The sequence below is a fragment of the Sarcophilus harrisii genome, chromosome 1 (assembly GCF_902635505.1).
Source record: "Sarcophilus harrisii chromosome 1, mSarHar1.11, whole genome shotgun sequence".
NCBI classification, from domain to species: Eukaryota; Metazoa; Chordata; class Mammalia; order Dasyuromorphia; family Dasyuridae; genus Sarcophilus; species Sarcophilus harrisii.
The window spans coordinates 548,905,014-548,930,469 of NC_045426.1; the positions used below are offsets into that span (position 1 = coordinate 548,905,014).

The 25,456-nt window shown below is 36.2% G+C and overlaps 1 protein-coding gene across 9 annotated transcripts in view; it reads right to left on the bottom strand.

Moving 5' to 3' along the window:
• Nucleotides 1-25,456, bottom strand: part of PHACTR1 (phosphatase and actin regulator 1) — a 622,984-nt gene that overhangs the window by 19,046 nt on the left and 578,482 nt on the right. For all 9 annotated transcript variants that reach the window (XM_031946843.1, XM_023496332.2, XM_031946844.1 and 6 more), the window contains 2 exons: nucleotides 9,576-9,631; nucleotides 1,561-1,622 (listed from right to left, as the gene is read on the bottom strand). In XM_031946843.1, coding sequence (XP_031802703.1) covers nucleotides 1,561-1,622; nucleotides 9,576-9,631 — 118 coding nt within the window. The remainder of the gene's footprint in view (nucleotides 1-1,560; nucleotides 1,623-9,575; nucleotides 9,632-25,456) is intronic.

Consider the following 25,456-nt stretch of genomic DNA (forward strand, 5'->3'; position numbering starts at 1 on the left):
AATATTTCCAGTCTTCACTTGAGAATCTGGCTGTAGTTGATTTTCAAATCATTGGGTGAGAATTTAAAGGTCTTTATATACATATGATGCTGAGAAGTGGTAATAATTTAGAATTTTATGTTTTGATGTGAGGTTATATGTTTGTGTATATATGTGTGTACATATAATGTATGTATTATACATTATATGTATTATACATGTTATATATAAGATAAAATTTAAAAAAAAAGAAATAAAAAAAAGAAGTGGTGATAGATGACTTGGCACCATATATTTGGAAAAGCACTTGGGAAGGTAAGATTTGTAAAAACAAATTGTAGTTTTTAGGAAGAATGATTTTCACAGGATTTCTAAATTTCCTTTTTTGAATAACTATGAATAAAAGTAAATAGCCACTAGTAAATATATATTAATTTTAAAGAATCTGCTATTTCTAAGATTTTGGATATTGATTTTCTGAAAATGCTGACTATAAATGGCTAATTTATAGGTACTATTATTGTGTGACCTGTGGAAGAGCATTCCTAGTTCATATTGTTCTGACACTGTAATTCAATTCTAACATGATGATGTCATTTTGATACTCTTTGAGAATGAAGAATAACAACTTAATTAAGGATGCCATGTTTAGTAATAATAAAAACAGTTGCCATTTATGTAGCACTGCAAGGGTTGTAAAAAAATTTAAATGTCATCTCATTTTATCTTCATAAACAACCCTAGAAAGCAGGTGCTATTATCTCCATCTTATAGATGGGGAAATTGAGGCAGAAAAAAATTAAGTGACTTGCTCAGGGTCATAGCCAAATGGATGAGGATGGATTTGAACTCAGGTCTCACTCCACATCTGACACTCTATCCTCTATGAAGGTGGTTTTCTAATTTTTTTCAGTGTCTCATAGGTTCCTTATCTTGTCAATATCACCAAAGAATTCATCAAGATTAATTCAATGAAGGGACTTATTGTTAAAGAGGCCACTCTGGGTTTTAAGGTTTTTAGGGATTTTATGACTGACACTTGTATTTTTACAGGCATTGTAATACTTTATTTGCCAAACTTTTGAATTGGATGCTTTAAAAACTTCAGGTATTTTCTGATCAAACCCCTTTCTTTGACTGAATGATCTCAATATAAGTGCATTTATTAGTAAGACAAGAGACATTATATCATAAGAATGGAGAAACCCAAAGTTGCAGATTATTGGAAAATTCAGTTTTCTATCTAGATTGGTATTTTTGAGAGATCCTTACTGTACTGTATTATTAACGGGTCATGAAAGTGTGTTGAAAATTTCAAAATAACTTTGAAAAAATTCATTTTAATTGAAAATAAAATAGATGGAAAATGCCACACTCTCCATTGAGTGGACTAATTGAGAAAGCGGGGTTCAGGGTCTAGCCAGAAATGAGTTCTACCCTTGAGGTTGTACTGCAGGTTGCTGATGCAAAATGGTAATCAAATTACCACTGAAGCAATGCCAAGGCAACACAAAGAGATGAAATGGATGGCCTGGCAGTGCCAATCAAGTCCTCCAGGATTATTAGTCAGTTCCCTCTCACCTTTCGGGTTAGCCTCCTCTTGATCTCTCGTTTTTCTTCTTGTTCTTCTTGTTCATTACGAGCTGGAAGAGATATACAAGATTCTTTTGATTTTTTTGTAAGTGGCCAAAATGGAGATGCATCATCCAAGTTTTTATTTACATATTTATTTCTTAAATACTACTCTTACAGGATGTTTCACAGTCCATGAACAAGTTCTTTTCAGAATAGGACGGTCTCTTTCTCTAATCTTTTCTGGCCTTGCGTCTTTCTTTCATCATATCTGCTAGGAAAGCTTTCCAAATTGCCTGTGCGCATTCAATGTGGTCTAAGTACTTGTTGAACTTCTAATTGGTTTCTTTATTTACCAGTTCCCACGCAATGGGTAAGCGTGTTAGACTAGGTATTGGAGGATGAAAATATTCACGATGTTATAAGAAACACATGTAGAACCTTTAAGCAGACTTTGGGGAAGAAACAGGATACAGTTTTCTTCCTCCAACGTGGTGCTGTTTGCCTAATTGCCCAGTCAACCCATCCAGAGTTACATACATCCTACAGGTTCTGCTGCCTCACAGAGACAAGACTAGAGCTCATTATGATGTGAGTGTTTCCCCTAACTCAGCATGGGGGCAAAATTGAGGGTACCTAAAGAGGACCACCTGCTACAGAAAAAACAAAAACAAAAAAGTTAAAACTGATACTAAGATCTCAATCAAGGTCAGACAGGAGAAATTCCAGAAATTTTCATTTTTAGAAATTCCCTGAATAAACTATTAGAACTATCCAGAGAACCAATGTGGTCTTTCTGGGACTAGGCTGTTACATGGATGTATACAGTAGCATTTTTAGTCTCATTGAAGTGACGATAAAATAAATTCCTGAATGTACTATTTCAGGGTCAGTGAGGTAAGGATTACTTACCCATTTTTAAAGAACCAAACCAATAATATATAGATAGATAGATAGATAGACACACACACAATTATATGTGTCAGTATATAATTATAACTATATATATGTGAATACATAAATATTATATAATACACACATATTTAAGGAATGCTCCAAACTACCAGGCTATGGTCATATAAGTTAGTGCTTTTCCTACTTCTTGATTGTCTCAGAATAGGGAAATATGGGGTAATAAGGGGCCCTGGAATTCCTATGGAAGATTAACTTCCAACTCAGTCAGACCCTACAGGGAAGCAGTTAATAGTTCTTGGCCTAAATGCTTAATATTAGGGATGGAAATGGGGCTCAGAAACAATAGGCCTATAGTCTTAGACTTTTAGAACTGGAGGCTCAGATGTCAGAAGTTACCTAGTGTGATCACACTATGTAGGCAACCAATCTCTTCCTCTGCCTTCATGCAAGAATAGAAACCATTGCACAGGGAGACTGAGTCATTTGCCTAAGGATATATACATACATGTACATATATATTTATTTATTTATATTTATATATATTACAGTGAGTAGAAAGAACTAAAATTTGAACCAGGTCCTTTGACCCTAACCCATTACTCTTTATATTGTCCCAAATTGACTTGGTCAAGGTAACAAAGTTAGAGAATGAAACCAGGAATAGAGCCAAGCTGCCATAATTAACAGTGACATTTATACTAATTAGATTCAACTTATAGGAAAGGGACAATTCCCTGATCAAAGCCAGTCTTACATGAAAGCAGAGTTAGAGATTGGTTGTGATCACATGATATAATTTGAAGAATGTCATCAAAAGGTGCCCCCCCCCCATTTTTTTCATTTTTACCAAACCCAATAATTACCAAATGGAACCTTTTCTAACTAGCCTGACACAACAAGGTTGAACATTACTATTTTTAGGGATTATATTAGGTTTAAAGATTATTTCCTATGAGTCATCTTTGAAAATATGCTCCTTTAAAAAGAAATACATTAAGCCACTTCCGGTCATGAACATAACTTTTCACATATGAATGATTGTATGGGAAATTAGGGTTACTTCACAAGGCAGGAAAGACCATGAAAGGCAGACACTGGAGAGATAAATGTTGAGAGTAAGAAGCATTGAAGGGGAGATTTGTAGCAATGTGACCTTCTAGGACAGATTAGGCAGGTATGACGTGTCCCCTGAGGTGCTGGATGTTTAGAGTGGGAGGAGCGAGAAATTCTGAAAAGATATGGTGGAAACATAAGAGCACTGGGCCCCTGGACACAGAAGTGATAGGTCGTAGCCAAAATCAGATTTCAAAATATTGCCAACCCTCTCATTTTATGAGAAAGAGGTGAAATGACATGTTGAAGAGAGCAGGTAAGACAGACTGCAGGTCTTCTGATGTCCCGGCCAGTAGTATTCTTTATAGCACACCATACTGCCTTCACCAACCTTGCATTTTTGTGGAGGATTAACTAACCTTGCAAATGATTATATGGGACAAACCTTAGGCTAGAAGTTAACTCCCTCTGATTGCCATTGACCAGGGCCCAGGAGCCATGGGATAAACATTCCATGAATAGCATGATGGACTTGGGAATCTTAGCTGGCCCATTAATGTAGCGCCTGAAATAAAAGTCAAAAGCCCTCACCTAGACTGCCTAAAGCCCCTTCTTTAAATAAAAGCACTTTCTAAACAGAAAGAATGTAATAGATACATGGGGTTGTCATAGGGAGGGTCAATGACCTCACTATTATTGTTAGTACCAGTTAATAGTTTTCATTATGTGCTCATATACCTAGGTTACTGACTGTTGTACAAAAGGAAAGATCACTGATCATTGGGGCTAATCATTATTATACACTTCTTAAAGGTTTTCTAGGGCAGCTAGGTAGCTCAGTGGAAATAGTGCGAAGGCCTGGAGTCAGGAAAACATGAATTTAAAATCTGGTTTCAAATACTTCCTAGCTTGGGCAAGTCACTTAACCCTTTTTGCCTCAGTTTCCTCATCTGTAAAATGAGCTGTAGAAGGAAATAACCCCAAATGAGATCAGGAAGAGTCAGACATGACTGAAAAAAAAAAAACCCAACAAAAATTTGCTGAGAAGACTGGTGTACAGAAATTAAGGAAACTGATGCTGAGAGAGGTTGTTGCTTGCCCAGCCAGAGTTCATATATTTAGAACCAGAAGAGATCCTAAAGGCCCTGTAGCCCAATTGTCTCATTTTTACAGATGAGGAAACTAAGGTACAGAGAAAGTATAAGTGATTTGTTTAAGGCTACATAGCAAGGATATGATTGAGACAGGATTTTAGATTTAGAGCTTTCTAATTCCAATTCTAGTTCTGGAAGTTCCAATTTATGAGTCTTATCTCTAAAGCCAGATCAGTTTCTTTTTTTCTCTCCTGTTTTACCATGGAAATGATAGCTGACATTTATAGAATGTTTTAAAGCTAATTTAGTGCTGTGTATATGCACTAGCTCATATGATCCTCAACAACCCTAATATAAGTATGATTATCAGCATTTGATAGATGAAGAAACTGAGACTCATAAAAATATAGTGGTCTTTCCTAAGTTATTATATATTATTTAGTCTTTTTTTTTGCCCAGTTGTGTTTTGAGTCTTTGTGACTCCATTTTTTTGAGGCAGAGTAATAAAGTGATTTTCTATTTCCTTCTTTAGTTCATTTTACAGATGAGGAAACGGAGGCAAACAAGGTGAAGTGACTTGCCTAGGGTCATACAGCTAGTAAATGTCTGATGATGAATTTGGATTCAGGAAGATGAGTATCCTGAGTCTGGATCTGGCTCTCTGTGTACTATAGTATCCTAAAACCATACAGTTAATATATTATCAGAGTTAGTGTTCAATTCCAATACTCTGGGTACTTCAATCCAATTTCTTTTCTCCTTTGCTATCTAAGAGAATCCAAAGAATATAGAAACAGCCACCACCAAGAAATCTATCTGAAAGGTCTAGAATTCTCTATATTTTAAAAAATAATCAATTAAAATCATTTTTTATCACTCATGGTTTGGAGTGAATTTTAGAGAAGCTCTGGATTTTAGAAAATGTAAAAGGCCCAAGGCTTTTGAATTTTGTCAAGCATTGCTTGAGGTAGCAGGGCTCTTAAGGGGGGAAAAAAACTTTCTGAGCTGTGGGGAGTAGGGAAAATAAAGTTAAAACTCATCTCCCCCGTTTTTTTTTTCAACCCCAGATTTCCTTAGTCCATAGGTAAGTCTCTGATCGCTTCAGGAATGGATGCTGCCCAATGCTCAGCCTGTAAGATTAGTCTGGGCCAGAAGAATCTCAGTTAGGTAATGAGTCTTGGAATCAAGAAGAGAGACCTGGTCTGAGATCAGTTCCTAATTGTGCTACCATAGCCAGGTCCTCTGATCTCAATGTGTATTTCCTAAATAAGACTGATTTGCTGTCAAGCTGGGAATCAGGGGAGGCTCAGTTAGCCTTACCACTGCTTCTGAAAGAGAAGGCCTACCATGCTGCTGTTCTTGGAGTCAGAAAAACCAGGATTTAATTTCTACTTGAGACATTTAGTAGATTTATGTGACTCCAACCAAGTCACTTTCCAGTTGTCTGACTCAATTTTTCCATCTGTAAAATGGGGATAAAATCTGTCATGCTTTACCTCACAAGCCTGCAAGGGTAGAATGAGATAATATTTTGTAAATCTTATCTTGCTGAATAAATGCCAGGAATTATTATTGCTGTCATGTGGAAAGTAAGCATTTTCACGGAGGTTGTCTCACTTTGCTCTGAGGCAGCTTGGTGAAGGTGAACTGACTCCAAAGATAGAAGGCCTAGGCTTAAATCCTGTCTCTGACAATACTTCCATGACCTTGGTATGACCCTTACTATCCTTGGGCTATTGATCTCTTATCTATAAATCCAAAGGCTTGCACTCAATGGTCTCAGAGATCTTGCTCAGCTCCGGCTCTCTGATGCTCAGCCAGACTCAGGTGAGAAAGCCTTACCCAGTTGACATTTTTTATCATGAACCCAAAAATCTTAAAGTATATGCTATAAGATAAATATGGCCTTTGATTTGGGGACAAATCTTCTTGAGGGCGAGGGAGAAGAAGAAATAGGAAAATGAAGATAGCTTACTTGTTTTGGTGGTGTCTGTTTGATTTCTGAGATAAACTGGAGACCCTGAACAGTTTCATTATTTCTCTATCTTTTCCTATCTCCAATTTACACAATGACAGATATATAATAGATCAGAGAAGAACAGATGGGAACTGAAAGGCCCAACATCTTGATGGAATTTTCCCCCTGACAATGAAAATCACTTAGAAAAGATTCCAATTCTCTCTTAGGAAATATTTCTTTTATCCCTTGCAGATAATTTCTCATTCAGAAAGCAACTTCTGAGGGGACTCTTGAAAATACCAGGAAAATAGAAGCAACTACCTTGCATTGTGGAAAGCCCTGAATATATCTTCAGAATAAACTCCAACAAGGGTGGTGAGGAGAAAGGACATGGAAGGTGAGGGAAAACAGAAAACGTAAGAATGATGCTTTGGAATAAACTTAGCTTGAAAAATCTTTATTCCAGACTGTCCTCTCATCTTCCCATGCCCCATTCCCATTCCCAGCTTCCCATTCACCTCAAGGGACTAGTTAGTTATTTCAATAGATCTATAAGGAATTTGACAGTAAAAGTAAAACTAAAGAAATTGCAATGTTAAGAAGAGAAGGAATTCCCAGATATTAAAATTGGAGGTCATATGTTTTTTTCTTTTTTTATATACATTCTCATATATGTAAAAGTGTATGTTTTTCTCTTTCCTAGAGAAAAAAATAGAATATATAATAGAGAACATTAATATCAAAGCTACAAAATGTTTATTTTCTTTACTCTCTGATCCATGAAGCAGTTCTTTAGTAATGAATTTTGATACACATATATTTTGCACTCATCAATATACATATATCTAACCATATATTTCCATACAGCATATACTCATCAATATATATAGATATGTATATATGTGCATATATGCATATACACATACAAATAAATACAAATGCATGAATGTATATACATTTTCTGGGGCAACTTGACATATATATATATATATATATATATATATATATATATATATATGAGAAGTACCAAGGCACTTAGGATAGATAATGAGCTTGATACTCAAAAAGACACACCTGGGTTCAAGCCCAGTCTCTCAGACCAGTAACTAATTGTGGTATCACAGAGAAGTCTCTCAGCACCCACAGAAACTCTCTAAGAATATAAATAACAAATGAATTGTTGATTTGCATTCACAGAGGAAGTTTCCATTCTTGGGGTTCCTTATATGGATGAAATCATAAATTCAGATAAATGTACATATACACACATTAGTATACACATATGTATATGTATATAGATATATTCCCAGTCACTACCACATGTATACATATATACATATATACATATATATACATATATATATATATATTTATATATACACATACATAAAGATATATGTACATTCATATGGTATTCTGCAAGTGTTTTTGTGTATGTCTGTACATACACATATATGCCCATGCATTCTCAATTTATCAACGTATACACCCCTATATATACATATATGTACATGTATTTATATGCATTTGAATATGCTTATACATGTACACACAGAGAGATCATTCACAAATATAATCTCATGGAATCATATGAATTGATTGCTACTATGACAAAGATATTGGTAGTAGTTGGTGTTGGGGAAGGGTATAGGCAGAGATAAATTTTGATTTTCTAAATGTTTCCTAAGCATTACTACATTAAAGGTTATTGAGTTTTATATTATAAAACAACTGCCTCTTATTTTTAGCACTTATGTCTTTAAAAATATTTTAATACAAAATGACTCTTCTCAATAAATTTTCACATATTTCTTTGCTTGGACTAAAGAGCTTGTTTGTTTTCTTTTCTTTTTTTTTTTGAGCTTGTTTATTTTCAAAATCCACTATGACAGAGAAATTAGGGCTATTCCTGAAGTACAGTGTCAAGCAGGAATACCACAACCAAGTTGTGGGAATTTTAAGAAACAAAAAGTGAGTACTTTCAAAACAAATTTAATAATTTTCCTAGTCTCCAATTTTTTTTTTTTAATTGACAAAGGCTTGATTTATTGTTCTTTTGACTATCCGGAATTATCTAAATGGAAAAATGCGGATTAAACATTTAAAATCAAAAGGGAATCTGCTATTTAACATACACCTGACTAAAATGGACATATATGACTAAATAAATAGTTACGGCTTAGCCTCCTCTGGACAGCCTTTGGGAAACCAGAAGAATGTTGTACTATGTCAAACTGTGAACTAAATTGAAGACTACAGAGTCTAGGTTTTTGAAATGAATCTCAGATTTAGCACTGTTATAGACATCTCCTCTGTCCACAACATCTCTTGCATCTGTCCTTTTCTTTCCATTCCTTCACTCACATGAACCCCATTTTTAATCAGGGTGTTTTTTTTCTCAGCTCCTCTTAAATGGGCTATGATACTAGCCTCCCACCTGGTCTCCCCACCTCAAGTCTCTTTCCTCTCCAATCCAATCTCCCTATAATTCTATAATTGTTAGGCTCCAATTTTAATAATCAAAAGAATAAGGAACTATCTGTATTAAAACTTAACAAAGTTTACTTTCTCCCAGCTGTTTTCCTGGTGGTTCTTTGATCTTGGCAATCAATATTATTTTCTTATTTCTTTTTAGTCTATTACTAATTTTTTTCCAAGTGGCCCTCTAAGAAACAAAATTCCTCCTCTGATTTTCTCCTGTTTTACATGATATTTCTGGCCATGAGACCATAATTAAAATGACTGTGATAAGGTGATGTTCACATTTGGTAAGGTTTAAATGAAGACAGCTATTGGTGACTTGCTATGTTTATTGAGAATTTGTTTTTAGTGTGCTCATGTTAGTAGATTTACCCTTAATTTTGAGAATATTCGAGAGAGAGAGAGAGAGAGAGAGAGAGAGAGAGAGAGAGAGAGAGAGAGAGAGAGTGTGAGTGTGTTTGTGTGTGTGAAAGGTGACTACAAACAGCCCCAATGACCAGAGATTCTTAGAAGTCACTTACGTTTCAGAATGTTCCTTTGCTCCAACTCCTCAGCAGTCGGCCTCTGGCTCAGTCGCCTGCGGAAAAAATCCAGGAAAAGTTTTTGGACCATATCACATCCTTCTCGAATCACTATTCCTCACTGACCCATCCATACACATGAAACAGGAGGTGTGGAGGGTGTGCTGGGTCCATCATGTGTTCTGAAGGGCTGATTCTCCCTGAAGACACTTTTCTTTTCAGTTCCTCTATTTTAAACCCAGGAAAGGCACAATATGTTGTGTCATGGTAAAGCTGACCCTCCTCCTTCCTTCTTTCATTAGCCCCTCCTTCCCTGCTCCCTGCCCCCACCTCCTCTGCCTTCTAGGCAAGTCGAGTGAAACTTAGACTAGACATAGGTCTTCACAGAATTTGCTTCGTGTCACTGCTGACTTCCTAACCAGGACTGTGACTTCTCATAGCCCTCTTAATGATGTAACCAATTTTGAATCCCGTGCCTAGTTTCCTCAATTCCAGTTGAAATATAAAGAAGTCTCCAGTCAATGGAGAATTAACAGGGCAGGTCTCAACTACTTAGCACAACAAGTCTTCTTCTTCTTCTGGTCTCCACCCCATCACTATCAGTACTTTGTTAGACTGTGAAATGACAAAATGAACAGGATCAAAGAAGAAACTCTTGTCCAGGCAGAAATTTTGTGTTTGTGTTTTTTTTTTGGTTTTTTTTTTTTTGCCTTAGCAAATAAAATATCACCAAGGGCTATAGGGTAGCATAAACTCAAGTGAGCAGGGAGAAGAGTAGGAAGAAAAATCTGCACATAAGAACATGAATATCAACAACTGGAATGGGAAATATGCATGGTACCCCCCAAGGAGGTAACCACATACTTTCATTCTTATAAAAAGGGCCAGGAATGATAACATTAAACACAATGCAAGTGAGCATTAACAGAGAAGCTTGTATTTTCTGAAGCTTTTAGTGATTATGAAACAAGCCTGCTTTATAATGAAGTGTTTTTTGAGGAGAAAATTCGGGAAGGAATGCCAGTCTTCTAAGAGACTTCCACTGGGATTTAGTGATATGTTGTAATTAATGGAGTTCTTAACACACAAATGCTGTTACTCCTACCAGTCACCAGCTTTCACTGTTGGTGAGATTGCTAGATTGGGAAAAAGTTTCTAATTAGAAACTTCAAAGCCTGAGGAGTTCTAAAAATACCTATCAGTAGCTCTATCTCATGCCTCAGCATAGGTGCCTGGAGACTTCCCCAAGGACAAGGCAGTGGGTGCAGGTGGCCAGCTCTCATCAACAGGAAAGACCCCAAATCTGGGCAAAGAGATTGACTGTGTGCTTGTCCTCTGAAGACAGCCCACTTTCAGGCTTGCGATATTCAGAACTGCAACCCGTGGAAGCTGTCAAGTAAGACAAGGAGGGGGAATGCTGTCTGCACTGGTGGAGAACATATCCATCCACCCGGATGAAGGATCTTCAGCTACCTATTCTTACTGCCCCAAATAATCAATCATTGCTCCTCAGTTTTTGTGAACTGAGTGAAATTCATGAAAGAAGTTAGGTTAAACATAATGGTTGCAATACCTGCAAATTGTTAGCCACTGACTTCTCTGGATCTTTGTTTTCCTCATTTGTAAAATGGGAAGCTGGAAGGGACAGAGACTCTTTATAAAATGTTAAGATTCTGTGATAAAATCAAGGGAAGGCAGTAGGGTTTAGGACCTACATATCTTGACTTTTTGGGATTCTTGGAAAGCATACAATCTACTTTCTTCTCTAGTTTTTATCCTGATCCTATCCCCCAGTCCAATCTTGTACATTTTTTTTTTTTTGCCTTTTTTCCTACACCAGTTTTCTTTAAAACACAAATATGTCTTTCTCTGTAATAACTAATGGTTCATATGATGCTGAACATGAAAATAACAGCTCATATTAACAGAATTTTAAAGTTTACTGAATCCTTCAAACTATTATGTCATTCAATATATACACAGATGTGCAATACACATATTACATATGTACCTATATATGTATTATATTATCCTTGTAGTATAGTTATACTTGGTATAGTTCTAGGTACTGGGCAGAGATTCCAGATCTAGGTTATATGAAGAGAAGGTTCCAAAAGATCCTACTTCTATTTAAGTAACTTCTGTTCTTTGGAGATTCTTTAAGCAATTGAATCATCCATGGTTTTGGATGGTGCGTAGAGAAGGGCGTGAGGAGAAATCCATTTCTGGTTTATGTCAAATACCTTACTGTAATTCTATTACCACATCTCTTTTCTGTTATATATCTTTTTATTAATTTCTCTTGGGGCTCATTTTGCTAGGGGTCAGGAAGGAGGAATATAGAATCACTTATCTCCATAAGTGACAAGGGTCTGCTAGTAAATGTTGGACATCAACAAAAAATGTATGGCAGGACACATTTTAAAATTTAATCTGCATCATTAACATTTTCATCTTCACTTTCTTAAATCCAGGCAAGCAACAAAGCAAAAAATCAAGCCCTGATTTGTAGTAGTTAGTGATTACTGAGGTGTACACACTCATACTGCAAATTTAACCATTTTCAAGCTGTTTGGAGTTGCCTCCTTCAAGAAACTTCATTCACAAGCAAGGCAGTCTCAAGGAAAGCATTTTTTAATGGTCCTGTTCTCTTCTTGTTTCTTCATGATGTCCCGAAGAAGTGATGAATTCTCCTCCCCCCACTTTTTTTTCAGAGTAATAGTTCTGTTGATTATACAGGCATGTCTGATTAATACCATTAATAGTGGGGAAATGATTTCCATAAATGAGATAGTGCTTGTTCAGTATAAACCAATGTTAAACGATTCACATTAAAATCAATCTGGAAAATCACTTGTTTCCTGCTTTAAACACTACTCAGTGTCATTCACCATAAGTAGCTTTTCTTTTTCAAATGGAATTTAAAATATGAACCTGACTTGTTTATTCTCAGTTGGAATGGTTTGGGCTGTACTAATGATTGAGTGAAAGAAACTCGGCCAACATATAATTAAGTACCTACTATGGACAAAATACTGCTTTAATGTTTTGAAATATATTTTGAAAATTTTTTGAAATTTAAAAAAATATTTTGAAATAGAAATATAAGGATCAAATTAGACACTGCTGCAGAAACAATTACAGCACACAATGTTAAATAAGTCATTAAGAGAGGTATCAAGTACTATGTAAGCTATATTGTATCCAAAGGGAAGAGCCAGAGAAGGATGGGCAGGAGAAGGGGGTGGGGGAGCTGAAGGACTGGTGAAAGGGCATTTGTATTCAGTCTTAAAGGATGACTAGGGTTCAATAAGCAGAGACTATGGAGGCAGAGTGAGGAGTGGTGGTGGTGGTGATGGGAGAGTGTGTTTCTGGCTCAAGGAATAGGGCAGAGATCCATACTTGGGAAGGGACAGAGCTCTGAGGAATTCTTTAATTTGGAATAAAAACTAGATATGAGGTATACTCAACCTTTTCATTTTGGATACTAGTGACTGGTATTAATCTCTCTTTTAAAGGAAAATCAAATTAAGCAATCATTTATCTATTTTAATTGTTTTTTTTCATGAAATTAACTTCCTAGTTTTGTTTATTAATTCAATTTTTTATACTCAATTTATTAATGTCACCTTTAATTTTTAAGATTTCCAATTTATTTTTTAATTGGGAAGGGGGTAAGTGAATTCTAATGGTTCAGAAGAGAGTTTTTTCAAAGATAGAAGATGTATCCCCCTCTAGAATCTGGAGCTAGCTGCCACAATGAATGGAAGGAAGGTTGGAACCACAAGGAAAGTAGGACTATAATTGGGTGTGATTGCATGAAGAAGATTGTACAAAAGCAATATGGGCAGAGTTGGGATGGCAATTGCTGTGGGGAGAGAGGAGACTACCCTGGATATTGATTCCCTGGGCAAAGTCCTGCCCTCCTTATGCTAGATGTGGTTTGGAGGTGCTGAATAATCAATTTGGTTGGGATATAGAGTACAGGGAGGTGAATGGTTTGAGATAAGGCTTAAGGGGCCAACTGGAATCAGAATGTAGAGGAATTTAAAATCTAGTTAGAAGAGATCGACAATGAGGGATCATTAAAGGGATATTCTCCCTGTCCCTTAGTTTTTCATCATGAAACAAAGAATTGAGAGTAACAAAGTCTATATCTCTCTTCTCCTCTCTCCTCTCTCTCTCTCTCTCTCTCTCTCTCTCTCTCTGTCTCTCTGTCTCTCTTTGTCTCTATCTCTCTGTCTGTCTCTGTCTCTTTGTCTCTGTCTGTCTCTATCTCTGTCTCTCTGTCTCTGTCTATCTGCCGCCCCCCCCCTTTTTCTCTCTTGTATGCATAAAAGGACCAGGAGAAAAATGGAAGGACAAAAAAACTTGACTAGCAATATCAGATTGCTTATTTGCCAAATCTCAAACATAACCAATAGGTTGGAAGACTGGCTTAGACATAGTTAGATCCTTTGGAGCCAGTGGGCATTATTTCTATAGATACCGATGCCCTAACAGTCACAAAGTCCTTAAAATCTCCCTGGTTGAAGCACTGAACACCTTGTAGGAGTAGTCTGATTGTATATGCTAATGATGTTTCTACTTGTTTGACAACAGCAAGGTCACAGCTTTCACTGACACTTAACAACTGCTTCTGCTTTTGCTGCTCTGAATTTAAAGTTGGGTTCTCTGCTGCAGCATCAGGATGTGCCAGGAAAGAAGAAAAATGGAACGGAGTTGATTTTCTACATATGAACGGCAGAGTGATGTACACAGCACTGTACTCATGGAGGCCATGAGTAGAAAAGTTCTAAGAGGCTGCCCAAGAGTAACAGAAGCTTCCCCAAACCACTCCCTTCATAGCTAGTAGAAGTGTGATTTCCTATTAGACAATCTTACCTAGCCATGATTGACAATTGCTTTCAGGTAAGGCTCAAGATCATCATAAGGATACAGGGACAGTGACCCAGAGACAGAATTAGGAGCCGTGTGGAAGTGGTAGACAGATTAATTTCAAGAAAACCTTTCTACTAATTAGAGATAAATGAAAATAGAATGGAGCTCTTCAGTGTTATTATGCAGTTGCATCTGACTCTTTCTGATCCAATGCATTATACTTTCCATAAAGATTTCTTCTTAAAGACACTGGAATGGTTTGCCATTTCCTTTTCCAATGGATTAAGGCAAACAGAGATTAAATGATGTGCCTAGGCTCACACAGCTAGTGTCTGAAGCTGAATTTGAAATCAGGTATTCCTGACTCCAGGGCTTCATCAACTAAGCCATCCAGCTGCATCACCAATAGCAATCTTCAAACTGAAGTTAGGGTTCATTTCCTTGGATATGCTGCAGGAAAGATTCTGGCTTAGGCATGTGTCAGACTCTAAGCTTTTAGATCCAGTAATTTTGAGAAACTAAGCATATAGCAATAAGTGTGAAGAAAGGACTCAGTTTTGAATAATTAATAGTGATGATTAACTTAGGACCCTTTAAGAAACTTATAGTTTCCACTGCCAGAGGCACTATGAACTATGTATAGTAGGAGTGCCAGCCTTTCATTCATTTTTAGTAAGATTCTGTAAAATATTCTTTCATTTCAAACCATCCCCCAGCTTCCATCCTCTGCTTTTTTCTACTGTTAGCCTCTTGGACAAGACACACATTCAGCCTGAGCAGATCCACTATGGACTTTTGAAAAGGAATCTGGGGACCATCAGGCTAAGGCCCCTCGGGGAGGATGAGCAGCTGGTTGATTTTCTTTTGACTCCAGCTCTATGACCTTCTGCTTTTTCTTTCTCCAAACTAAGCATACCATCTGTTCCATCTCTTTTCACATTGATACACACACCCAACTCCTTCCATCCATTTTGGTCATGAGTAGCAACCTTTATTCCCAGTAAACTTTTTTGCTTTAGCTGTCATCAAACAGCCAGATATTTCCAACTCTCTACTGAATCTCTCTAGATCAGACTCAAAAGACCTAAAATGGAACTTCTCTTCTTTCCTTAGAAACCTGCTACTCTTCATAACTTCCCTATTTCTGAAAATAGTGCCATAATTCTGTTTCAATGCTTTGTAAATCTTAGAGGTACATTAGACTCCTTCCTCTCCTTTAGTCTGTACAATTAAATTGTCTATATCTGTCAATTCCATTTCCCTGAGACTTTTCACATTTCTTTCCTCTTTACCTTTCTCATTGCTACTGTACTCATTCAAGCCCTTAGTATCCCTTACCTGGACTAGCACAGTAGCTTCCTAATTTGTCTCCCAGTCACCAGTTTCTCTCTCTCCTAATGCATTATGCATTCTGCTGCCAAATTAAATTTTAAATTATATATTCCAGATCACATCACTCTAATAACATCAATGGCTCTATATTTCTTATTGAAAAACAATCACGCCAATAATTTTGATTATCAAAGTATTCACAACAACAAACAACAAAACTCCCCTAAAACAAAAAACAACAAAAAACTAGTCACATTTAGGCTCCAATCTTTCTCTGCCTTAAATGCCGTTCACCACTGTCTTTCCTCTCTCCCAGTTTTATGGTTTAACATTTTCCCATCTTTCAAGTTCCAGCTCAATTACTTTTCCATAATGAAGTCTTCCCCTTAGAACAAGGGCTCTGAAGCTATTTTTTAAGTGTCCTCAACCCCTTGGACAGTCTAATGAAGCTTGTTCTCAGAATGATTTGCTTTTAAGTTTACAATTGATGGAAATGCTAAATTCCAGTTAGAGGTTAGTGAAAAAAATTTTAAAAATGTATTTTCTCCCATCCAAGTTCATGAACCCCCTGAAATCTATACCCCAAAGAAGTCTATGGACCACAGTTTAAAAACCTGTGCTTTAGATGGAAATGAATTTCTCTTTCCTATGAATTCTTATGGTATTGTGTTCACAACTCTTCTATGTACCAATCAGATTTTGTTTTATATTTTAGTAATTTGTGTATGTCTTACTTCTAGTTTTAGATTTTCAACCCCTTCAGAGAAAAGAAAACTTGTTATTCATGTTTGTATCTTCACTGGTACTTAGCACATTACTTGGCCCTTAGTAATATGTAGTTGTCAAATAGATAAATGAATAGACTAGCATTTAGAATGCCTCAGATTTAGAAGCACAGCTGTTTCTAATAGGTGTATGACCTTAGAGGTGTTGCTTAATCTCTCTGGGTCTGACTTTACTGATACACACACACACACACACACACACACACACACACAAAATGGATATACTCATCCCAAAGGGTTATTATAATGATTCTGATGAGATAATTTCGGTGAATAGTACTTTAAACTTAAAAAAAGCCCAAAATATCACATATTCAAGTATTATTGAGACACTTGGGAAAAACAGCATATTCCACAAAATGAATAGATGGTTCCTAAGTGAAAACCTTTCCCTGACCTTACCCACTGAGAAGGTGGGTCAGGGTTGTGATCCACACTGCTGGAAGAATATTCACCCAAGAGAAATACGAGACCTCCTCCCCTCCCCAAACAATGAATTGTACAATTTGGCAAAATAGGCAGCTGGTGTGTGCATCTGTTGGACATAACAACTACCTACCCAGAAGGTCAAGATGCTTTTTAAATGAGCTTCCTTCATTCAACTTCATCATATTCTTTTAGAGAGAGTTTAACAGCTTCAGAGGCTAGTGATTTGAAACAGGGGATATACATCTTCCCGATCTCTGTCACCTTCATTTATTTTTTAAAGGTATAGTTATAAGTTGGAAGTGTCAGGTACAATGAAGGAAATTAATGCTGTGAAATGCTGAGGAGGCCATGGGATAGATTTCCTTGTGATGGAAATAGTGATGGACATTCTAAGGACATTCAACTAGTTCAGTGAAGAAACATTTATTAAATGCCTACTGTGTTCAAGACACTGTGATAGGTACTGAAATAGAGACTTTAAATGAATTGGTTTTGGTCCCTGTTTTCCAGGATCTTAACAATCCAGTAGAGGAGATAATATATTTGTATTGCTATTTCTAGGGTTTTTTGTTTTTTTGGTTTTTTTTTATCACAGAGATAGGATCTGTGATTTCATCAGTGAAGGAATGCCCAGTGAGGAACATTCTCTATCAATAAAGACAGCAACTGCTATGTAACTTCACTGGGAAGTTAAATGGCTTGCCAGGGCTGGATTTGAACAGCTTTTTCCTGTTCCTGATTCTATGTCCAGCTTTTTATATGTTATGTTAGGCTGCCTCACATTTGCTTCTCTTATCTATATCTTTGTACTTAATAAGTAATGAATGAACCTATATATAGCTATATAAAAATGGAATACTAGATAGAATAATCTAATCATTTTTTACTTGAATTACTTGGAGGAAGATAAATAGTTCAGATGATGCTGCATCTCTCAATCAAATTGCAGGCAATCAAATTGCAAATTCTAGACAGAATGCTGGTCTGGGAATAAGGAAGGTTCCAAAATCACTGTCTCACAAAATTACTATCTCACTTAAAACTCAATCTTAATTTTTCACAGTTTCAGTTTCTATTACCTGTTAAATGGGGACAATTTAGGAAGCTGAGTGACTCAGTAGATATAATGTTACATCCAGAGTCAGGAAGATCCAAGTTCAAGTCCAGTCTCAGAAATTTACTGTAATTTACCTCTGGGTAAGTTACTTAATATCTGTTTGCCTAAATTTCCTCATCTGGTGAATGAGAATAATTATTGCACCTCCCTTCTATAGTTGTTGTGAGGATCAAATAAGATAATTGTAAAGCACTTAGCATAGAGCCTGCACATAGTAAGAGTTATGTAAATGTTAGCTATCATAATAGTAGCACCTACTTTTACAGGGTTGTTGTGAGGATCAAAGGAGGTAATATTTGTAAGGTGCTTTACAAATCTTGGAAGTAATATGTTGTTCAGTCTTTTTTTTCTTTGTATTAAACTTTTTATGATCCCATTTGGGATTTTCTTGGTAAAGTTTCTCAGGAAATTGAGGCAAAAAGGATTAAGTTACTTGCTTAGAGTCACACAGCCAGTAAGTATCTGAGGCTGGACTCAAATTCGGGTTTTCCTGATTCCAATGTCTACTATGCTACCCTCACCAAAGTTATATAGTAATATACAAATCTTAGATATTGATCTTCCCTCATGATTTCTTATTTTTTGGAACTTGAATGCTTTGGGTTAAAAAAATTATTTCTCCCAATGAAAAATGTCCCCACAAAGTCATTAAGTGATATGAAGCAGGGGAGGTCAGAGTGCATACGCAAGAGATAAAGGTTGGGAGAGGCTTGAGCTTTGTTTGCAAGGTGAAAAAAACTGTTTTACCACCTTCCTCACCTGAGATAGTGTGGAGACCATCAAGGCTAAGGTCAAGCAATCTTTGTATATTTATATATACTTGTATAATATTTAGGGTAGCATTTACCTCCTTGCTGAGTTTCTTAGATAAGACAGCTTTTGGATCTTAGAATCACCTCACAGATATTCAGAGCATCCTCTCAGAAGACAGCACTTCAGGAACATTGGTTCCAAATGGAGCAAGGTTGGTCATCATGTGCTTTGACTGTTGGATTGCACTCAGGCTATGTATTCTTTACACATAGCATAGTCAATAGTTTCTGTGATTGCCACAACTGATAAAGGGCACTTAGGGAATAGGACATTAATGGAGAAACAAACTACAATCTTTTCTAGAATCTTTGTCAAGGAAACCTCATGGGCAGAGGTCCATGGGCTCAGGAAGAATTAGACAAGACTGAAATGACTCAACAACAAACAACAATAGCAACAACAACAACAACACATCAAAGTGGAGCAGTGATATCAAACAGAATTGGAAACATGGGTCACTGAACTGTACAGAAGGATCTCTATAGGTTACATATTAACTCAGAAAACAACATGTAAACGTTATCTATATTCTATTGTATTTTTATTCATTTTATTTAAATATTTCCCAATTACACTTTAATTTGTGCTGGAAGCAATGGAGGCCAGTTGATTAGAGTTGACTGACAACTCTAATGTAGAGAACCACAGGCATAATTAGTAAAATCATTTGTTTGCATGTTAATTGTTTTTTGTTCTCAAAGAGGACCAATGACATGGAGGGTGATGTCTTGACTTGCAAGTGAACTAAATTTAAGCAAGGGAGGACTGTGTAAAGTCACCAGCCTTACTCTCTCTTCCAAAGCCATCTAGGTCCAATAGCAAGAAATAGATTTGGACAACTGGAGATGCCCTGGATTCTGTGGGAGAGACTTTTAGCCTTTTTAAGCTAAGTTCTTTCCCAGGTCTCATTTTAATTCAGGCAATGTCCATTCAGTGATTAAGACTGGTTAAAAATGAGGCAAAGAATGGCTTTTGTTGTTGTTGTTTGTTTGTTAACATAGTCAAACAACAAAAAAACCAAATTAAAAAACCCAAACTATAGAGTTAATTTCAACCTAGAGGATTTTCTTCATTAATTTGCATATCACAAAATTCAGATGTTCGCTAGGAGATCAAAGGGCTCCAAATCTTCCATTCTTCTAAAAGAAGATAGAAACCTCCACTGTCTATTCCTAGTTCCAATATAGGAAGAAGTTATAGGGAGAATTAACATGAAGTGCAAAACTGGCCCTCTGGCCCAAATTGATTTTGTTCTGCAAACTTCTCCCTATTAGGAATACAAGGAAACACCTTGGAAGTTTCCCTTATATCAAATCATTATTTTATGACAATCACTGAATAGATAATTAGAAAAAATAAGTCTGAAGTGTTCACATTCCAGAAGATTGAGAACCAAGAGGGGAAAAAAAAGTCCAAGAATAAGAAAATTGCTTGTCCCCAGCTTCTCTTTTTCTCAGTGACTGAAACAGAAAATTCTTAGAATAGCATGACTCTACCACCTTTAAGACTGGTAGATTTCTTCAAGCCTAAGGCATGTCTGAGACTCCCCAACAAAGTTGAAGTGAGATGTTTCTAAGAGATAGGGCCAAATCGCTAAATCTTTGCTTTGAACCATGGCCACATGCTGTGCAATGCAGAATAACAAAAGAAGAAATTGGGATTCTTCTTGCAATTTTCTCTCATCGAAGAAAGCATTTTCTGTGCTTTGAAGTTAGTAAGTAATTAGCCACCTAAAATTTAATATTCTCTGTTAAGATTTAATTTTTTTTTTTTTTTTTTAGCTCTGATTAACTGTAGTTTAGCTGTAATACCTAGATCTCTCCACCTACTGAGTGTACTAATTACTAATGACCAGGTTGCTATGGAATGCAGGCATGTTCTTTTAATGGCAGCATTCCATTGAAATGTTTTCATTTAAATGAAACCCCAAAAGGTATCACAGGGTAGGACCAGGGTGGATGTATTATTATTAATGTACTTATTTTAACAGCAAGGCATTGTTTAAGTAGACAAGGGAATTTAGAAGCCATCTAGTATACCTTATCTGTCTCTTATTTTACATTTAAGAAAACTGAGACCCAGGGAACTTGACTTACCCATATTCAATTAGATTAGATTCAATAAACATTTCTTAAGCACCCACTCTATATCAGGCACTGTGCTGTCAGGTAGGAAGCATTATAACAAATTTGAATCCATGTCCTCTAACTTCAGAGCCAAGACTTTTCACACTGTACAATGTAGATTTTACATTTTGGGATGGTTCCAGTGGTATGCTGGAATTGGCTCATAAAGGTGATAGTTAAAATTTCAATGTAAGCATTTATACCTCAGAAATCAGCAACTGTTACAAATAAGGGCTTGGTTTGTTGTGTCATTGATTGTAGAATTAAGAAAATGATAGAGAAGATATTAATAATGCAGATTAAACTTCACAGTTATTTAGGAATACTTTTTTTTTCTTGAAGAGCTGGTTATTAAGCAGTTCACAGCACTCTCCTGGATGAGGCTGTCAGTGCATATAAGATTAACTTCCATCTACACTAAGTATATCTTGTATATACTCAGTTATCTGTATGATATCTTTCCCTTTACAATATGAACTATCCTTGCCATAAGGAAAAGTGTTATCACCTTTCTTTGTGACCTTAGCACTTAGCATAACCACTAGCACAGAGTAAATGCTAGAGTAAATGCTTAAGCAAATGCCCAGATTGGTGATGGCCTGTGGACCTGTTTCACCACTTTCTCTTTCTCCTCCATTATGTAGCCGTTATTTCTTTTGCTTTTCCTTTTTTTGTCCCCATTATTTCTTTTTAATCAGCGATAAGTGACTTGCCCAGAGTCACACCGATGGTAAGTATCTGAGGTTAGATTTGAACTCAGGTCCTCCTGACTACAGGACTGCTCTATCCATTGCACTATCTGTCATGTATCATTTCATAAGAATTAATATTTAGAGATAATTTAATCATCATATTCTTGGAATATTGTCTTAGTTATCTCGGAGTCTGCATAATCTTCTTAAAATAATATTGTCACTTCCACTTTGTTATTGTTCAATCTTTATAGTCATGTCTCTTTGTGACTTCATTTAGGCTCATTTTCTTCGCTAGCCCTTTTACAGATGAGGAAACTGAGGCAAACAGATTAGAGCCTCCACTCAAAGTCACTTGAGAAGTAGTCAAGTTGGACACAGACTCCAGCTTGCTTATCTTCTTATTCTAATTATTTTATCCTCCCATTATTTCCTCTATTCCCAAAGTTAAATATGAACCTTGGCTTTCTTCCATCAGGAAATGGAAAACTTTTACTAGCCATTTTGTAATATATTAGAAATAGGATTTTATTAGCTAATCATAGAAAAACCACATTTCAATTTTTCTTTGACCATGTGAGGGATTATACACCCTGAGTTTACTGTGGAAAGGATTTTGAAGGATGGAAATTGAAGTAGAAACAGTAATATTTATTTCAACAATACCTGCCTTTTGTCTCAGCAATCTCTCTCACATCTCCTACTGTATGTAGTGAAAAATGATAGAATCTGTTGGCTACTCATTGAGGCAACTTGATCTAACCTAAATCTGAACAAGAATCCTCTCTACAACATGTAGTCTTACAGTCTTTGCTTAAAGACCTTTTGAAAAAACTGTTTCTCAAGGCAGGACAGAACTGAAAGTATGAGCTTCAAAAGAAGCCACAACTTTCCTTGATTTCTAAGCAGAGTTAATTAAGGGGACATTTTTATTAGTGGGGGAAAACTTTCAAGTAGACATATCTTTTGACAGATTATTTTGTATATTTATTTTTTTTTTTTGGCTGAGGCAATTGGGGTTAAGTGAGTTGCCCAGGATCATACAGTTAGGAAGCGTTAAGTGTCTGAGGCCATATTTGAACTTGCATCGTCCTGATTTCAGGGCTGGTACTCTATCCACTGCGCCATCTAGCTGCCCTGACAAATTATTTTGAAAGGGTTTTTGTATCTCATATTACAGAAAAGCTTTTCTACCTCCAATACTTCCTTCCACCTACAACATTTAATATTCTGCTTTGAAATCAAATAAAGCCCAGACCAAATAAACAAATACTTTGTTGTCCTAATTAAAATTTATATGCTTCCCAGGCCCTGAAAATCCCTACATAAAATATACTTCTTAAATAGTAGAGAACAAAGAAAAAGTTGAAACCAGATATATCTTCTTTCTTCTAATTTTCATAAGCTTCTAGGTATTCTAAATAGTTGTTAGAGAAATGATCGCTACATCTCAAAAATGGCATACCTCAACTTTCTAACAAGACTTGGCTAGATAAAGAGTTGTTTTGTTGTCATTTTTGGATTTTCAAATGTTATAGATTTTATGTAGTCATGCATGTGTAGACAAATTATAGAGAAGTAGGGAGAAAAAATAAGAAAGGTGAGATATTAGCTTTGAATCACTATTGAACGTAGATATTTAAATTTTTTGTTATCTTGTTCATGAGGAATGAAGTTGATGATACATCTATTTGCACTGTCTACTGAATTTGCAAATTCTTGTTTGGAAGAGATTGCATCTATTCTTAAGTGCCCAAAACATGGTGGATATGCAATAAAAACTTGATTGATAATGGAGTGATCTCAATGAATATTAGTTGTATTTTTTCTGTCTGCCCTGTCTGTCTCAGTCTTTCTTATTTTTAGCTCTTCTCATACCCTTTGCAACACGCACACACTTACACACGTACACATACAGCCAATAGAAAGCTCAAGCTTAGATCAGTGATAGGAGGATGGCAAGCAGTTGCTCAACAATGAAATACACTAGAAGACAGTCATAGGGGAACACTTGGATAAAGCAGGATGTTCCCTTGTTTATCTATGCCTTAAGTGAAGCAGCAGCACAATTAGATTCCCCTGCTTTCTTCCATCAGCATTTTACAATATCATTTGACAATGCTAAGCAAAATACAGTTTTCTTTACTCTTGTGCTGGAATAGCTTTCCCAGCATTGTGACCATGTTAGCTTTCTCCTGTGATATTAACCTGAAACTGTGCTTGTTTGGATGAGATGAATCCTTAATAGTATAAGACAGAATAAATGTAATGGGATATTATTGTTCCATAAGAAATGATAAGCAGGCTGATTTCAGAAAAGCCTGGACTTCCATGAACTAGTGCTAAGTGAAGTGAGAAGAATCAAGAGAACATTGTACACAGTAAAAACAAAATTGTGTGATGATCAATTGTGATGAATTTGGAGCTTTTCAACAATGAATTGATTCAAGGCAATTTCAATAAACTTGTAATTGCCATCTGCAATCCAGAAGGAGAACTATGGAGAATGAATGTGAATCAAAGCATAGTAATTACACCTTTTTGTTGTTTGTTTGCCTTTTTTCTTTTTCAGGTTTTTTTTCCCTTTTTGATCAGATTTTCCTTACCCAGCATGGTGAATGTGAAAATATGTTTAGAAGAATTGCATATGTTTAACCTTTATTGGATTGCTTGCTGTCTTGGGGAAGAGAGGGAGGAAAATTTGGAACACAAGATTTTACAAAGATGAATGTTGAATACTATCTTTGCTTGTATTTGAAAAAATAAATTACTATTAAAATTTTTAGAAATAGCACAAGACAGAGACGCTAAGACATTTTTCACAGAGGAGAATAACAAATAGCAAAGTTTTTGGAACCAGATTTAGGTTGATTACTACCATCGATGGCCCATAGGCCTCTCGAATTTAACATATTCAAAACAGAACTCATTATCTTATCCACTAAATTGCCCCCTTTTCCAAATTTTCCTATTACTATCCAGGACACAGGCCATCTTATCAGTCACTCAGGCTTGTAACTTCAACGTCATTTTATTTCCTTACTAACATGCAGCCCATTGCATCCAATCTATTGTCAAATCTTGTTTTTATCTTATAACGTCTCATCCATGTTTCCTCTTTACTAACAAAGCCACCCCATGTGTAGGCCCTCGTCATCTCTCACTCAGACTACTGCAAAAGTTTTCTAATTGGTCTTCCTGCCTCAAATCTTTCCCCACTCAAATCCATCCTCTCTTTAGTAACTAGATTTTTCCTAACTCTGAGTCTGACTATATTGCTCCTTCTACTCAATAAATGTCAGAGGCTCCCTATTACCTCCTGTTAAAAACCTTACCTTAAAAAGGCCAACATCTTCAGGGCTATATCCAGTTATCCTGATCTATATCTTGCCATTAAACCAGAATGACATTGAGTGGGGCTGGTGACTTTGCATAGCTGTCCCTCACTTAAGTCTAACTCATTTGCATGTCATGGCATTACTTCCTTGATGTCTAGGTTGTCTAAGAAAACAGATGAAAACCACAATAATAACCATAAGTACCTTTAGGATCCAATATAAAATGCCCTAAGTGATGTTTAAAGCCCTTCAGAATCTGGACCTTTTCTAGCCTTATATTTTACTGACCTCCATGAATTCTTACTTGCTTTTAGTTTATTAATCTCCTTGTTCCTAATTCATAACTCATCAGATTTCCCTTCCCTTCT